Below are 18,261 nucleotides of genomic sequence, written 5' to 3'. Positions count from 1 at the left end.
TGAGTTGTGATTATGAGTGTCTTGGGGGATGTGACTATGGGATTCATATTGGGGATTGTTCATGTTGGGTTGTGATTATTGTTTATGCTTTGCCTTATCTGCCTTATCTGTTGTGAACTGCATATGCTCGTTATAACTGTTGCTTGTGTCTGGCCTTATCTGTCGAGTCATTCCCGGTTTTAAAGCTAGAGTTCGTAGGATATATCTTTATGCGCAAAATGGTTTTCGTATATCTATATATATCTCTATATGTATTGTATTTCAACGCGTTAGAGTGGGTTACCAGCATCTCTCGCTGAACAGATATATTTGGCTTTCAGGCACAGAAGAATAAGTCACTGGAGCGCGCTAGAACTTGGAACGTAGAAGTAGATAGTTTCCCTTTTCGGCCTGCGTGCCATGCTTATGCCTTTACATTATTAAGGATATTAGTTAGTTTGCCTGTGCACCTGAGTTCTCTAGCTCAGGTGTGGCATAGCACCCCATTCTCTTGTATTATGTTTTGGGATTTAATGGGATTTCACCTTTATTTTATAAGTTTTAAATGTCTTGAAAATCTGGGGTGTTACAGTTGGTATCAGAGCTTAAGTTTGACCCTAGGATAAGACTCTTAAGACCGGACTTTAGGACACTAGGCTTGAACCCTAGGTACTTAGGAACATAAGATCCAGGAATCTTAGGACGCGCAGTGAGATTGTGAAACCTACACATAACCTTCCCTCACTTCATCCCTCTCTAACTTAAAGGAACCTCCCCCTACGCTTACCACACCAGGTAAGGGTGCGAATAGATAAGTTTACTTCCACAACTGGGTTATGTACACTTACCCAATAAATCGCCTCGTCCTAACTCCCGTCAAAAGACTTGACAAGGACCCTGACCAAAGAAAAAGAAGATTTGGATGACTACTAAGAAGAGGCGTTACAGTCAGGACTGCTAAAAGGGACGGACTGCAATACGCACCAACCCAGGGTAACCACGATAACCCCCGAGTCAGACAAATGACATGCACCTTCCGACAAGTTGCCTTATCTCGGCAAACCCGGGTTGCGGCTACAACAAACAGGAAGGAGAACTAGGACACCTATTAAAGTAGCGAAGGAATGACACCATTAGTCGAATCCTTGGGTGCAAGGTAAGTATATCGCGACACTTTGCGACCCCACCACCCTAATTTAAAATATCATCCGCCCTGAAACCCCAGCATCTTGATACCCCTATTTGTTGAAAACTCCCACCCCGAATCCTTAATTACCTTAAGAGCAAATTCGAAACCGTCATGACCTTGCTCACCCTTTGTTGCACTTAACCCAAACCCTTGGAAACCCTAAATTGTTATTGCCCTTACTCTAAGTTCATATCCCCACTCCGTTTGGAAACCCTGTTAAAAACCGTAGAGCAGCATAAGGCCCTTACCCTGCCTAGGGGCGTGAAGAACCGACATTCATTGATTCAATATTAAAATAAGTTGTTAGATAGGAATCGGCGAAGTAGGTGGAGGTCACGAATACGTATCACCCCACCCTTGCACGAAAACCGTGAAGGCTTCACGAGAAACCATAGCCTGTACGTACGCCACCGAAGAACGCCATGCGTTGACAAGAGCGGGCAAACAAATACGTTCAATGTGTCAGGGGCCCTCGCTACAGAAAACATCGTCAAATAGGTGCAACAGGCCGAACCTCAAGGAGGACATAAAGCCTTGCTAAGAATTTCATCCACCAAGGAAGGGATGAAACCCAATAGAACAAGAAAGACTAACCCGAAACCCCCCTTACCCTTAAGAACCCTCAGCAAGGATTAGGAGTCAAGACCTAGGGGTTTGACCCACTAAACCGACTAGGTCCAGACTTCTGGACATCCGAGGGGAACGTGCACGGAAACCATCACGAGAATTCCCCTGGAAGCCATAGAGACGAAGGGGACTTCGACACGGGAAGAGAAGATCAAACGAAAATCTTAGAATCAAACAAAGCCAAGGAAAAGGGATCACCAGTTCGACTGCACGCCACAACCAAGCCCCAAACAGGCATAATCAATCGAAGCCAAGAGTCCTTAGCCCCTTTCCCTCCCCTTGCCAATCAAGTACCATTTCCTTAAAGAATCCGTCCTATCACTCCAAACCTCGCTCTTGATCCCTCATTACAGACAAACCCGTACAAGGTGGCAACCTTCCTTCCTGTATTACGACCTTGAGACATCGACCCTATCCGCCCCTCGACTTTGAAACCTAGCCCTTGCACTTCTTACACCCCTTTAAACCCAGACCAAGAAAACATAGATATATATATATGTATGTATATCTACCTCTAGAACTCGTGCTTAAGGATCAATGAACATTGTACGATGGGTCATCCTATGTATCCAAGTCCCTTTTATTGTGCACAAGGGCATGGGACTTGTCAGGACATGAATCTGTGCATTTTTGGGGTCTTTCCCGAAGGAATTGACTATTCCTAGTCACTTTCCCAAGGGTCCCCAACGGGCCCTTGACGGGACCTGGGCGGGTCCTTGGCAGGAGCTTGGCAGGTGGACGACCGCCCACCTCGCGCCCACTGGTACAATGTGCTGATTTCTTAACCCCTCATTTTATTGATTTGTGGCGCACTTGTGTGCCTCGATTGAGGAATGTGAGTCTTGGGTAAGGAACCATGGACCACCCAAACATAGTGTCCTACGTAAAAGACCTTGACGCACGAGACACCATCGGGAAATCACAATCAATTACATTGCACGAGTAATTGAAATCGGATCCTACGATACAACCAACTAGGGATGTTTGGCGTGAAGGATTGCGCAAACCAAGGAGGCGAGTTGGGAACTCGTACTAAGAACCCACAAAAACCTTAAAAAGTCAAAATGCTAAGGAGGGACCGGGACTCCTCCAAACCATGGACATCGTTCGAGCAAATCAGAGGACTCCTTACAAGTTATATGGAATCAAGAACTACGTAGCCCATGGTGCTAAGCAAAAGGGTGAAGAACACATTCGCGCCAAGACTTCAAGGGTCATTAAGGACCCACAAGGAAATGAGGTGACTCATAAAGTCGCCGAGTCATCCCACAACGAAATTTGGTAACCGACTGCGCTTTAAAAGAAAAAGGGCACGCAAGGACACCTTCATCATTAAAAATAACACAAACAGGGCACAACAATGCCGAACCTCGGGTAAGACATGAAGTCTTACTAAGAATTTCATCCACTAAAGAAGAGATGAAATTCAATAAGAAGAGAAATTCGACCCAAAGTCCATCGACTCCCAAGAGACTTTGGGAAGAATTTGGGAAGTGCGCCCTAAGAGATTGGCTTGGTTGACCCAACTCGGTCAAGACCTTGGGCGCATTAAAGAAGTAAGTGTTGAATCACCACGGGAAATTCCCTCAAGAAAGAAGTGAAGGATGAAACCTTAGCCTGGGAAGCAAGGTCTAACAAGGACCTTAAGGTCAAGCAAACACCAACACCAAGGAAGGAGGACCATCAGCTCGTCGGCGCATCATGATCAAAGCATCTAACCAGATTATTCACTTGGGGTCGAGAAACCTTAACCCATCCTAGCCGAATTCCTTTCCCTCCCTTGGAAAATCGGCCCCTTCCTTATTTCAAAACCCTTTCTACCCTTCAGACCCCATTCTCAATCCCATGTTTTAACGATTCCATACCAGTGGCAACCTCACAACCTAAGTTGCAACCTCGAAAACTCGATCCTAAATTCCTGAATTCACCGTGTCCTCAAGTTTGAAACCCACTCTCTTAGCCCTGTAAACCTAATCGTTCTCAAAAACCCAACACACATAGGTGTGTAAGTATACAATTTCCCCGTGGAATACCCTCTCTATAGGACCACGGTTCTTCTCTGGACTCGTTAACCCTGCAATGAATTCCAAGCTTCGAGGACGAAGCTTCTCGTAAGGGGGGGAGAGTGTAACACCCCGTGTTACGGCCTTCAATCCCGGATTAATTATTTAATTAATCCCGTTAATAATAATTAAATACGATTTAATTCGGTTAGGTTTCCCTTTAATTAATTAATAAGGCCCACCATGAACCGTGGGACCTTGCCTAAATTAGAGCCTTAAGCCTATTAGGAGTAAAGAAAGTAAACCTTTTACTATTCAGATTCTGATTAGGAATCCTAGACCTAGTTATCTATTAGGAATAAAGGAAGTAGGTCTTTTACTATTCAGATTATGATTAGGATTCTCTTTAATTAATTAATATGGTCCACTATGGACCATGGAACCCAATCCTTAGTCCCAAAAGGAATAGAATTAGCAAGCCTATAATATTAGTTCCTAATTAGGACTCCTAAATATATAAATAGGGGACTTAAGAGGCACATAGAACCCCCCCACCACAATAAACGACTCACCATCCCAAAAGAGCTCCAAGAATTCCCTTAGAAGAAATCAAGAAAACAAGAAAGCTTAAAGAAAGACCCTTCATAGCCAAGGAATTAAATAAGGCTAAGAGGTAACCCATGTCTCAACAAAACCTATTTTCATAGCTATGATTCCCCCTTAGGGTTTCCCCATATTATTGTGCATTGGCGAGATATGATGATTATTATTGATGTTTGATGTGATGATCCCATGAGGGATCTTGATGATCTTGATATTGGGAGATTCTTGATGATTATGGAATTCCTGATGATTATATAGAGTTCTTGATGATTATGTGTTGTTCTTGATAATTGTGTGATGCTCTTGATGTTTATGTGTTATTCTTACCGAATCTTGCAATTAGAAGACGAACCGTATACTTGTTGATATAAAAGTGATTAGAACCCTAGGTGGTATCGTATGATCTCATTCTTGGATTATCGGGTGGGGAAATCGCATGTTTGGGTGTTCATTATATTTAGAAAAGCATGATAGGTTGTGTGCCGTTCGTTTCTTGTATTTGGTTCGTTAATTGTCTATGTATTGTCGTTAATTGCGTTGTAAAGTGTCTAAGCATGGTTTCGGGTTATAAGAAACCTGGGGCGTAAAGCGTGTGAAAAGAGTCAGTGGGGGGTAGGGGACCCGCCACCTACCCACGACCGTGAAACACCGCCCGGCAGCGGGTAGCCGGCGGGCGGGCAGCTGCCCGCCGGCGACCCGCTGCCCGGAACAGTAATTCCGGCGGGTAGCCGGCGGGTGGCCCCCACCCACCGGCTACCCGCTGGAAATTTCCCCAATTCGGGATCCCGGCTTCCCCGTTTGATATTCCCCCGATCCTCGTGGTGTCCCAACGGACTCCGTGCATCGTGCCTACGTCTAGTTTGATATTTCGGGTGCCGTTCGTAGGTTTACGAGTCGATTATATTGCATGCTAGTTGAATTGGTATCCCGTTGACCTAGGTGGTAGAAGTATGAACCCCTTGGGACTATTCTTAGTATGTGATGGATCACGCATAGGTTTTGTCATACGCTTTCTCCCCCTTCCTAATGTGTAATGTGGGTTGCATGTGCTTGCTATGTGTTATGTGTGTGTGTTACCCCAATTCGGTTGCGATCGGATTGGTTATCCTAAGCTGCGGTTCAGAAGCTGGCTGCGGTCAGATTGATATTCTTGGTCTGCGGTCCACCGTTTGGTTGCGATCAAACGTTTCTATACGAGCTGCGGTTCGTCCTCTTTCCTGGCTGCGGTCAGATGACATTCTCTTGGGCTGCGGTCCACTGTTTGGTTGCGATCAAACACTATGATGAGCTGCGGTTCATCGGTCGGTTGCGATCAACCCCTCCGTGTTGCGATACGGGGCAGGGTGCTGCGGGGCCGTGTCAGAGCTATATGCACTGACCCTCATGTATGGGCATGCGATTGGTCCTGTGGCGCCAACAAAGTGTGTTATGTGTTGTGATATGGATGAGTTGTGATTATGAGTGTCTTGGGGGATGTGACTATGGGATTCATATTGGGGATTGTTCATGTTGGGTTGTGATTATTGTTTATGCTTTGCCTTATCTGCCTTATCTGTTGTGAACTGCATATGCTCGTTATAACTGTTGCTTGTGTCTGGCCTTATCTGTCGAGTCATTCCCAGTTTTAAAGCTAGAGTTCGTAGGATATATCTTCATGCGCAAAATGGTTTTCGTATATCTATATATATCTCTATATGTATTGTATTTCAACGCGTTGGAGTGGGTTACCAGCATCTCTCGCTGAACAGATATATTTGGCTTTCAGGCACAGAAGAATAAGTCACTGGAGCGCGCTAGAACTTGGAACGTAGAAGTAGATAGTTTCCCTTTTCGGCCTGCGTGCCATGCTTATGCCTTTACACTATTGAGGATATTAGTTAGTTAGCCTGTGCACCTGAGTTCTCTAGCTCAGGTGTGGCATAGCACCCCATACTCTTGTATTATGTTTTGGGATTTAATGGGATTTCACCTTTATTTTATAAGTTTTAAATGTCTTGAAAATCTGGGGTGTTACACCATCCTTGACTTCTATAGAAACAGCACGAAGACGGGAGGAAACTTAGAAGCCAGCACCCTTACCCGGTGCCTTAACTTAAAAGAACCCACAACAGAAAGAAGAACAAAGCACATGAAACAAAACAGGAAAGATAAGAGTACTCACAACCTCACCGTGCGTCCTAATGTTTCTAAGACCTAGGTACTTAAACACTTAGGATTCGAGCTTAACTTCTTAAGGTCTTACACTTGAAAGCACTAACCTAGGTTCCAATCTAGGTTCCTAAAGTCCAACTCTTAACATCCTATGCTCAAACCTAGGCTCTGATACCAACTGTAACACCACCGAATTTCAACAACTTTTAAAACCAATTAAAGCTTAGAAAAGAGATGCAGTCTAAACATTAACATAAGAAAAGTGGAAGCTAACTACACCAATCCGGGAGATGTTATGCCACACCTACACAACAATAGATGCACAGGCAAACACTAACCACTAAACAGTCTAACAAATCAACTACTTAGGCTCACAGGCCTCAACAACTATTAAAGGAAGAGATCTAATCTATCTACAGGCCACTAACACGCTCTCCAAAGGTACTCAACTTGTAAAAGATAAGGGATAACACCCGGTCAGCGAATAATGCTGGTAACCCATCAACACGCGTTAAGTATCATAATATATACATAGATATAATCAAAAGCGTTTGAAACTGGAAATACAATATATATCATTTTAAAGCCGAGAGAGGAAACATCAATGGACTAATCAATAACTCACAACAAAGGTCAAAGACCAACATACTCAACAAGACAATAGAACCACAAGCAACAAGCTCAACAACAAGGTACAACGTACGACACAAATAAGGGTTCACAAAAGACATGCTCTTAAGCAATGAGAGGCAAGATTCACACCATACGAGTTCCAAGTCCACATAGGACACTATCACGCCAAGTCATATACCGTGGAGTCGGCACCGTGGCTCGATTCATAGTGGATCAGTGTGGAGAGCTCTAAATCATCAGTCATGTATCGCGTAGTCATCGAACGACCCGGATCACATGCATAGTGTCATCGCAATGACAAGGACCGCAGCCCAATGGAAACAGAGCTAGCAACCTTAAGTGTATACACCCCCTATTGAGATTCCAAGCTCAACGGGTTAGTTACCATCTCTGGCAACGGGGATAAGTTTCCCATGTTGCCCACAAGTAAAGTATCCAAACGGTCATCCGGAGCTTCACTACCGGTCCGTTCACACATAAGTCCTCACACTGCCCACTTTACCAGCTCAAACATCTCATCACATCAATCCATCATCTCAACAAGAGTCAAAACACACGGAATCTAGAGATACAACAACACCTAGATTCCACACAAAGTGTGTACAACAACGGATACCACATCTGATGAGGACACGGCCCAAGTAAATTAAAATATCACTATGTCGGTCCAAAAATATAAAAAGAAGGTCCTAGAATGCTCATTGAACTTGATCATCATTGAAATGAAGTCATATAATTAAAATGTAGTTATTTTAGTTAATTAAAATGCATTTATGTTAAATTTAATTAGTGACCTTTTGTTTTCTTTATTTCTATGTTACTAGTTCAAGGGAGATGAATGTTCTTTAATGCCTTGTAAATAGTCTTCTATAAAAAGGAGGCTAAAACATCATCTTTGGAGGAGAATTTTTGAGATTGAATCAAAAGAAAATGTTTAGGCATTTTTGTTGTCTCTCTTGTGTTTTGAGAGATGTTCTTTTAGGCTTATCAAGATAATACCAATCTTGTGGTGCCATCCATTCCTTATCACCTAAGACCAAGGTGTGGCGGAAATATCTTTATAGAAAAACACAAAAATAATCCCATAACCAACCCCTACATCAACCAATTCCATCTCCAACACTCTCAAACCATAATTGTTGTTCCTGCTGTTTTGGTGAAGAAAAGGTCGGGCAATCAAAGGATTCTTTGGTGAATCGACTCTCGAGTTCATCCTTAAAGATCCACATCAGTTTGGTATCAGAGCTTTGGGTTCATTCCTCACACAAAAAAGGTTAACACTCTACCAATCAATTCTTGTTTCATTTGTTTCTGCAGTAAATTTTCAGCCTGCGTCTTCTAAAAAAAAAATTCCAAAAAAATACTTCCACATATCCAATTGTGTTGAAATTTTTTCTGGAAGTACCCAACCTACCACTATATTGTTTCATGAAATTTTTGTGCAAAAATCATATTCCAAGAAACACAGAAAAATTGCTGAATTCAACACAACCGTAAGATTCTGCCCAGAAATTTTCTTCCTGTCCAGTCCAGAAGAAAAGTTTGGAAAAAAATACTTCCACTTATCTTTTTGCCCTGAAAATTTTTATGGTTGAATAAAACCCATAGTTCTTGCTAACCATAAAAAAATTTGGGTCAAAATATCATCCATAACATTCCAGAAAATTCATCAAAGCCACCCTTAAAATATGTCCAGATTTGTGTTGTCATCCCTTGTATTTTCTAGTTATTGTTCATTGTTTCACATCATCCATGGAGTCTTTTGAGTTAAATACACTTCAACAAGGATCACTTAGTGTGGAAGAATTCTACAACAAGTTAAGAGATTTGATGATCCGAGATGAGGTGATTGAGCCAACTGCAATTACCAAGAACAGATTTGTGTATGGTGTTAGAAAGGAGATTGCACGAATGCTTCCTCAAGGGTGCAAGTGTTTGTTTACTTTACTATACCATGCCAAAATAATTGAAGAAAAATTGCAGCAGAAAGAGGTCAAGAATTTGACATCTATTTCCTTGTCATATCATGAGGGCTCAAAAGAAATGAGTGACAATGTAAAAATAAGTGAAGAAGAGTGTGAAAACAAAGATGAGAAATATTTGGGTGAAAAAGGAGAGATTGAGAAAAAAACTGAACGTGAGGAAGAAGAATTGTCTTTTGAACTTTGTGAGAAAAAGAATGAGGGAGAAGATTTCGAGAACTCCATAAACTTTATTTTAAGTTCTTTGTAGGTTAATGAATGTGATACAAGGGTTGAAAACCAATTGGAAGGAATGGTATTGTTATGCCATGATCTACAAAGCGCGGGATCAGTCACTCTCCTTGGTGAAGGTATTAAAGTCATATGGTCGGATAATTACTCATTTCCATTTGACCAAGGCAAGTGTGATTCGAGGACGAATCATCTCGAAGAGTGAGGGAATGATGAGGACACGGCCCAAGTAAATTAAAATATCACTATGTCGGTCCAAAAATATAAAAAGAAGGTCCTAGAATGCTCATTGAACTTGATCATCATTGAAATGAAGTCATATAATTAAAATGTAGTTATTTTAGTTAATTAAAATGCATTTATGTTAAATTTAATTAGTGACCTTTTGTTTTCTTTATTTCTATGTTACTAGTTCAAGGGAGATGAATGTTCTTTAATGCCTTGTAAATAGTCTTCTATAAAAAGGAGGCTAAAACATCATCTTTGGGGGAGAATTTTTGAGATTGAATCAAAAGAAAATGTTTAGGCATTTTTGTTGTCTCTCTTGTGTTTTGAGAGATGTTCTTTTAGGCTTATCAAGATAATACCAATCTTGTGGTGCCATCCATTCCTTATCACCTAAGACCAAGGTGTGGCGGAAATATCTTTATAGAAAAACACAAAAATAATCCCATAACCAACCCCTACATCAACCAATTCCATCTCCAACACTCTCAAACCATAATTGCTGTTCCTGCTGTTTTGGTGAGGAAAAGATCGGGCAATCAAAGGATTCTTTGGTGAATCGACTCTCGAGTTCATCCTTAATGATCCACATCAACATCTGTACCTTGGAGATTAAGATCCCATACCCTTAATCGTGCAATCAAGGTATAGCCAATACCCATGTTTTAATCACAGGAATCAATCAATGGATCACAATAAAGATATGAAACCATACTCAACAAGGAAGGATTACAATCCGACACCTACGATGGTCAACACAAGTTGCCAACCTCAATAGGAAAGAACAAACCACACACACAAGCATTGTAACACCCCCTAATTTCCATGCTAAGTTAAGCCTTAGACATGCATATAACTAGTCATAACATCATACACAGCGGAAGACTAAATAGGGAATATATGAATAGGAAATAAAGAGTGCTATGCCACGCCCACCCAAAGGTGACCGCAGTGGCAAAACATCTGCGTAAATCCGCAATCTAAATTCATTCAGAAACAGGAGTACTAATGTCTAACATTGGCACACAGGCCACAACATCTCAAAACAAAGGGATCTAAGCTAACAGGTTCTAGACCGCGCTCTCGTCTACTCATCACGTGAAAGAAACACATAAAATAAGGGACGACGCACGGTCATCGAATGATGCTGGTAACCCACCAATACATGTGAAATATCATATGTAGATAGTTAATATATATACAAAATCATTTGCGAAATGGGATATAGTATATATCAATTTCAAAGCCAAGATAGAGATCAACACAAGACTATTTGCACTCACACAAGATAAGGGAACACATCCAAATATGACAAGAAGTACTAACGACTCACAAGAACGGCTCAAGGCATAATCTACCATCACAGAGTAGATTAACACCCGACATGCATAACACAAGATAATAAGGACACAACCATTGGCAACACATGCCTTTGTGACTACACACGTCACAAATAGAGAAATACACAACAACGGCTATACAAGCCTTCGTGACATCACCCATCACGAATTGATATGCCTTCCTTATGCCCGGTTCCAACCTTATGGCTACCCCCAACCTTATGTCTAGTTCCAACCATTACCTCCAGGACCCCTGTACAACCCCTGGGACCGTCGCTCCACACCAACGACCACCAACAAGACCACCGATTCATAGTACACGAGGGTACCGATCACACACACGGCAACACATGCCACCCAAGAAATACGTGAACCCATCACTCAGGTCACAAACTCCATAATCGCGTCATGGCCACCACGAGGACCACTGCCGTACCTTGGTGACTAGTGTCCCATACCACTAATCGTGCAATCCAGGTATAGCCACACACACCACACCACAACAGGAATCAATCAGTGGATCACAACGAAGATATGAAACCATACTCAATCAAGGAATGGATCGTAGTCCAACAACAACGATGATTAACACAAGTGATCATCCACAATAGGAAAGGAAAAACAACACACACGCTAGCATTTAAACACCGAACTAGCATGCTTATCAAACGGGTAAGCCAAACATAGTTCCGAAGAACACACAAGACTCACCATGGTTCAATGAATCACAATCTTGAACACTTAGCACGATTCAAGACACCAAAACCTACATGGATTCCTACCATAGAGTTCTAGACAAACGAAACATCAAGAATACACTCAAATAGTTCCCCAAAAGAACATCGGGAAGTCAAAAGACCAAATACCGAGTCAAAAGAATCGCGGGGAACAAATCCCCAAACAAGCCAACGTTGTTCCCCGCGGGTGGACCCATGGGTAGATCCCCACCCGTGGTTCCGCCCGCAGGTACCACACTCACCGGCCATGTACCCCGCGGGTGGGGCGGCGGGTGGACGCCTACCCGCCGTTCTGCCCGCGGGTACACTCCTGTACCATAAATAATCCCTTCGGGGATTTTCAACTCCAAGCTCAAATTCAAGTCCAAAACATGTCAAATCTCACCAAATACAACAACATGACTTGAATCAAAGGAATAGCCAAGCAATGGCATACCTGAACCCTAATAACAAGCTCTAGATATGCATTTTCACAAGACAATGCATCAACACTCACATTTCATAGAAAAACACATATAGAATCCAAGAAATCTTCATATAGGAAAGCAAAATAGATTTTGTAGAGCATGGGTTACCTCTTGAAGACTTATCCTTCACTTACAACACTCCACAAGGCTCCCAACAAGGTTCCCTTTCCACACCCACTTCAAGAACATACCAAAACAACATAAAGATTTCACCTTTGTAAAAAGATACCTTAGAAATAACTAAAAACACTAGAGGAGCTTAGATCTTACCCTCCTAGATGCTCAAAAGTATGAAAGGTAGAATCTTGAAAGCAAACTTGAAATATCTTAGTAGCCCTAGGTGTGGCTTGAAGAGAAAGCTAACTAGCTTTTAGAGATCAGAGAGAGAGCTTATGATTTTTCTCTTGGAGAGTGTTTGAAGAAATGAAATGTGTCTTCCTAGGTTAGCTTGAAAGACTATTGCCAAGGAAATGTCTAATTTGCCCTTACTAAGATGAAATGTGTAAGGGAACAACTCACAAAGCTTTATGTACAACTTTTGACTTTGGGTTGACTAGTTAATTACTAGTCCCCGACTATTGAATTTTCAGGAATTTAAGGAATTAAATTATCAATTGGATTAGAATTAATTACTTAATTAATCCCTTAATTGAATTTGGATTACAGGGTGTCACATCCTCTCCCCCTTCAAAGAAGCTTCATCCCTGAAGCTTGGGTTCGACGAATTAGATCAAACGATTTAATGGAACAACAATGTGACAAGAGTGTCAAGAACATCCTTATTTGGTCAAAACTCAAAGGATTCAAAAGGTATCAAACATAAGCAAGAAGGTATATCGATACAAGGATTGAAAGAATTTAACCAATGGAGATATTGAGCATAACAAACTCTAAACCAACCACAACCAACAACTTCCACCCAACCACCAAGGAACCTATAACTTCTAACAGAAACCACTAAACCAACATACCAACCCAGCAAGCAAGCAAAACAAACACACGAAGCAACCCACAACAACAGGCAACGGTAACACAACTAAAAGATAACACAAGCTAAAGAAGAAAAAAAAGGGGTGAACGAGGTTACCACAACACTAAGCTAAAACGACTCGCTCTCTGACTCGTCGGTGCTCTCTTCGGGCTCTTCTTCGTTTCCTCCTCTTTGGCTTGAGCTGGCATCAATCTGGTCTAGCATCTGGTGAACGGCAACAAACTGCGTCTTCATGAAAGCGAAGCCTTCTTCGATCATCTGATTCTGTTGACGTAGCAAGGTGACCACACGCTCCTCGTGCGTCATAGCATCGTGCTCCCTCTTGGTTCGGGCTTCCCTCCTCCTTCGGTTCTCTTCGCTTTCCGGATCGCTTTCCTCAACTTCGGCATCTTCTGGCGCTTCCACTTCCTCTTCTTGGTCCGCTTCACCCTCGACCTCTACATCACCTCCCAGACTCTGGACAGCAAGGTCCAACTTTCCAACAGGAATCTCGAGCTCTACAGCCAACTCATCTCTTTCCTCGGGACACTTCTTAGCATCTTCTTCTAGCGTGATGTAATCACCATCATCCAACTGAAACAAGTTGCAACTTCGCAAATTGATGGCATCCAACACCATTTTTCGAACGGTCTTCGGGATACAACCATCAACGCTCACACCCTTCTTGACAAGAATCCAACTCAACACCATACCATACGGTAGGCTCTTTCGGTTGTGGTCACGACAGAAGACCATATGTTGCAACATCAAAGCTGACAGATTGAACTTTACCATATTCTTAAGGCAAAAAGCAAAGGTGCACTCCAACTTCCCCAACAACCGACTTTTGTTGTTATTGGGCAACAAGCAATCTGACACAAGCATTACCAAAATCCTTTGTTCGGCGGACAACCACTTCTTCTCCGGCCTCGAGGCTTGAGTGAAACCACTCGTGCGACCCAACAAATAACTCAAATAGTCCCAGTACCCCATGGTATCCGTACTAATCCACGAGTTACCACTGTACTGAGCAACACCCGAAGCAGATAAACTCAAAACCTGAGCTAGCCTGTTTTCAGACAAAACCACTTTCACACCTCTCACCTTTTATGTGACTTCAAGCTTACCACCATCCTTTGTCACAACCATGTGACGATAAAACTCTTTAACCAAACTGGGGTAAGTCTCGGCCCTTATGGAGAGAAACCCATCCAACAAACCTTGAAATCTAAGCATATCCAACAAGGAACTAGAAAACGATTCTGGCTCAAAAGCTTTACCTTCAAGAACGAGATAATGGGTATCCACCCATTCCACTTTTCTTGTCAAACTTGACATCCTAGGCATGGTTGGAGATGACCCAAAGCTCAACAAAAAGGACCCAAGGCTTTCCTCCTCTTTTTCTTCTTCACTCTCGCTGCCTCTCACTCTCTCGCTGCTCTCTCGGCTTTCCGGTGGACACGGCTGTTCGGCGGGGAGCTCCGGCAGGTGGCGGCGGCGACTATAGGTGGCAGCGGTTCGATCGGCGACGGGGACCGGGCGGGTGGTGACGGGTTGTGGGAGGGGGGGTGGCCCGGCTGAACTCTACGGGTAGGGGAAGGGAGGAAAGAAGAAGAGAAGAATTTGGGGGTTTAGGGATTTGGGGAAGAAATTTGGAAAAAGATGATTTAATTTGGGGATTTGGGTAAAGTGAGAATTTATGGTTTAGATGGAATTAAAATTGGGTAGGTTTTAAGAAACATAATTAGCTTAAGTGGTTAGAGGGTTAGGTTAACAAATGATATACCCAAGTTCAAAACTTAAGGTTTTCAAATAAAAGTCTATTTGTCTTTTAGGCTTCACAAGAAAGGATTTTTATGGATTTTCCATTCCAAATTCGAAGAATTGCTTGGAGAGTTTTAAGTAACTCACAAGAAGGAAAGGTTACAATTTGTACATGTGCAACAATTATGGACTTAATCCAAGCATGACTCATCTTAGGGGTGAACAACTATCTCTACGAAAATGCTTGAACGTCCGACTAAAAGAATCACTAATCAAGAAGGGCTTACACTTAGGTCCAGAAGAATCATTCACCAAAGAGGAAAACATAACAAGGATAACGAAACGACTCCAACAGACAATCAAAGAAAAACAAGGTAACACACGAAGGCGCCAAGAACAAAACGCGTTCTAAAGTCAAGGGTAGGCTACAAAAAGGTTACCTGCTAGCTCTTCCTCCACCAAGCCCTCGTTCTCTGGCTGCGATCGTCCCATCACGAACACCCTTCCTGACGACCTAGACCCAGCTGCTCCACGGCTAGAACTACCTCCTGCTGCTCCTCCGGCTCCTGGGGGTGGTGGCAACGCCCATTGATTGGCTTGCTGAGGGCACTCGGCGACCTTGTGACCCCTGTCTGCACAACGAAAACACCGGAACGCTTGACCACGACAGTCCTGATCAGCATGCAGCTTCCGACATCTACGACAAGCAAACGTCTTGACTTGATTCCCATGCTCCGCTCGATTGGGTCCTTGGGTTGGAGATGATGCATTCTTAGCTTGGAAACTCGGCTTAGGCTTCTTGAAGCTGGAAGAGCCTCCACTCTCGGTTCTTTTCATTGCAAGCTCATAAGATCCTCGCTGCAACTGCTGAACACGGTACAGATCCGCGGCACTCAGGTATGCTTCCTTCAAAGAACTCGGCCAACTCACGGTTAGGGCCTTCCGTGCCTCGTAGTTCAAGCCAGCTACAAACTTCTCAACCATGGCGAGCTCCGTAGGCACAAGCATTCGGGCGAAACGCTCAAGCTCTAGGAACCTCTTGTGGTACTCAACCACCGATAAAGATCCTTGCTGGAGATGAAGGAATTCCTCATACATTGCAGCACTAACATGTGCCGGATAAAACCTCTCGCGCATCCCATCCGTTAGAGCGGTCCATCCAAACTCAGGCTCCTCAAGGCAAGCTGGGCCCTCATGCATCCACCATAAATCAGCCTCAAGACAGAAGTAGAACGTTGCAAGCTCTACTCTTCGCTCTTCTGGACAACCGACAACCGAGAAGATCTTGTCAAACGTCCTCATCCATTCTTCCAAGATAACCGGGTCTTCCTCACCCGCAAAGGTCGGTGGCCTGTGACCCGACAGGAGACGCCCAATGTCCCTATGCCCGGCAGGCTGAGGAGGTGGCACGGGATGGTTATTCTGCAACAAGGCCTCACTAAGGGTCTGCATCGTCTGCGTCAACTGCTGGAGGTTCTGCGCAAGCTGCTCATTCGTCGGGGTCTCTGGCGTACGCGCCCGAGGACGAGGAGGCATCGCAAGCTTCTACAACAACAACACGATTACCAACAAGACAACAAACAAGCAAGCAACTGTAAACAACGCTCAACGCACCGCGCATCCTAAGAAATCCTAAACTTAAACACTTAGATAGTTATGGTCACCTTAAGGTCTCAAACCACACTTATCCACTTAAAAGTCAAGACTTTATCAACCTAGGCTCTGATACCAACTGTAACACCCCCCTAATTTCCATGCTAAATTAAGCCTTAGACATGCAGATAACTAGTCATAACATCATACACAGCGGAAGACAAAACAGGGTGTAACACCCCGTGTTACGACCCCTAAGATCAATTAAATCATCTGATCAATTACCCAAAAGGAAGAATTAAATCGCAATAATTAATTAGGAAAGGCCCACCATAGTCCACGGGCCCTTATCCCTAAACCCAATCCTTAGTCCCAAAAGAAATAGAATTAGCAAGCCCATAATATTAGTTCCTAACTAGGACTCCTAAATATATAAATAGGGGACTTAAGAGGCACCTAGAAACCCCCCACCACAAGAATAACGCCCACCACCCTAAAGAGCTCCAAGAATCCCCCTAGAAGAAATCAAGAAAGCAAGAAAGCTTAAAGAAAGACTCTTCATAGCCAATGAATTAATTAAGGCTAAGAGGTAACCCATGTCTCAACAAAACCTATTTTCATTGCTATGATTTCCCCCGTAGGATTTCCCCATATTATTGTGTATTGATGACTTGTGATATTATTATTGATGATTAATGGGATAATTCCATGGGTGATCTTGATATTGGGAGATTCTTGATAATTATGGTGTTCTTAACGATTATGTGGAGTTCTTGATGATTATATGTTGTTCCGGATAATTGTATGGCGTTCTTGATGATTATGTGTTATTCGTACCGAATCTTGTAATTAGAAGACGAACCGTATTTTTGTTGATATAGAAGTAATTAGAACCCTAGGTTGATGTTCTTGTTGGTGTTCTTGATACTTATGTGATATTCTTACCGAATCTGTAATTAGAAGACGAATCGTATCCCTGTTGGTATAAAAGTGATTAGAACCCTAGGTTGTATCGTATGATATCATTCTTGGTTTATCGGGTGGGAAATTGCATGTTTGGGGTGTCGATTATGTTAGAAAAACATGATAGGTTATGTGCCGTACGTTTCTTGTATTTGATCCGTTAATTGTCTACGTGTTGATCGTTAATTGCGTTGTAAAGTGTCTAAGCATGGTTTCGGGTTCCACAATGGTTCCCGGGGCGTTTTTCTGTGATGAAAGAGTCAGTGGGGGGTAGGTGGGGTTAGGGGACCCGCCACCTACCCGCGGCATTCTTGGGCAACGCCGGCAGCGGGCAGCCGGCGGGCGGGCAGCTGCCCGCCGGGCACCCGCTGCCCGCATTTGCTTCCGCCGGCGGGTGATCCCTCACCCACCGGCTACCCGCTGGTTTGAACCCCGCTTTGGGGTTTCGACTTCCCCGTTTGATGTTTCCCCGACCCCCGTGGTGTCCCAACGGACTCCGTCTATCGTGCCTATGTCTAGTTTGATGTTTCGGGTACCGTTCGTAGGTTGTATGAGTCTTATATATTGCATGCTAGTGGAATTGGTATCCCGTTGACCTAGGTGAAAGGAGTATGAACCCCTTAGGACCTTTCTTAGTATGTGAAGGATCACGCATAGGTTTTGTTATACGTTTTCTCCCCCTTCCCAACGTGTTAATGTGGGTTGCATATACTTGCTATGTGTTATGTGTGTTTGTAACCCCGAATTGGTTAAAGATCAATCGGGCTATACGGGAAGTCGGGTGGGCTGAGAACCATACCGGCT

General features: G+C 43.3%; 1 protein-coding gene across 1 annotated transcript; it reads right to left on the bottom strand.

Moving 5' to 3' along the window:
- Positions 1-15,315: 15,315 nt before the first annotated feature.
- Positions 15,316-16,437, bottom strand: LOC109152096. Its single transcript, XM_019299672.1, has one exon. It carries the CDS (start codon positions 16,435-16,437, stop codon positions 15,316-15,318), a length of 1,122 nt encoding a protein of 373 aa, XP_019155217.1.
- Between the last annotated feature and the right edge of the window lie 1,824 nt (positions 16,438-18,261).

The sequence above is a fragment of the Ipomoea nil genome, unplaced genomic scaffold, assembly GCF_001879475.1.
Source record: "Ipomoea nil cultivar Tokyo-kokei standard unplaced genomic scaffold, Asagao_1.1 scaffold2368, whole genome shotgun sequence".
Classification (NCBI taxonomy): domain Eukaryota; kingdom Viridiplantae; phylum Streptophyta; class Magnoliopsida; order Solanales; family Convolvulaceae; genus Ipomoea; species Ipomoea nil.
Note: the sequence above shows the minus strand (reverse complement) of the source record. Positions and strands in the feature narration are given on the sequence as shown.

Coding starts and splice junctions, on each gene's coding strand:
- LOC109152096 (XM_019299672.1), bottom strand. CDS start 16,437: ATGCCTCCTCGTCCTCGGGCGCGTACGCCAGAGACCCCGACGAATGAG.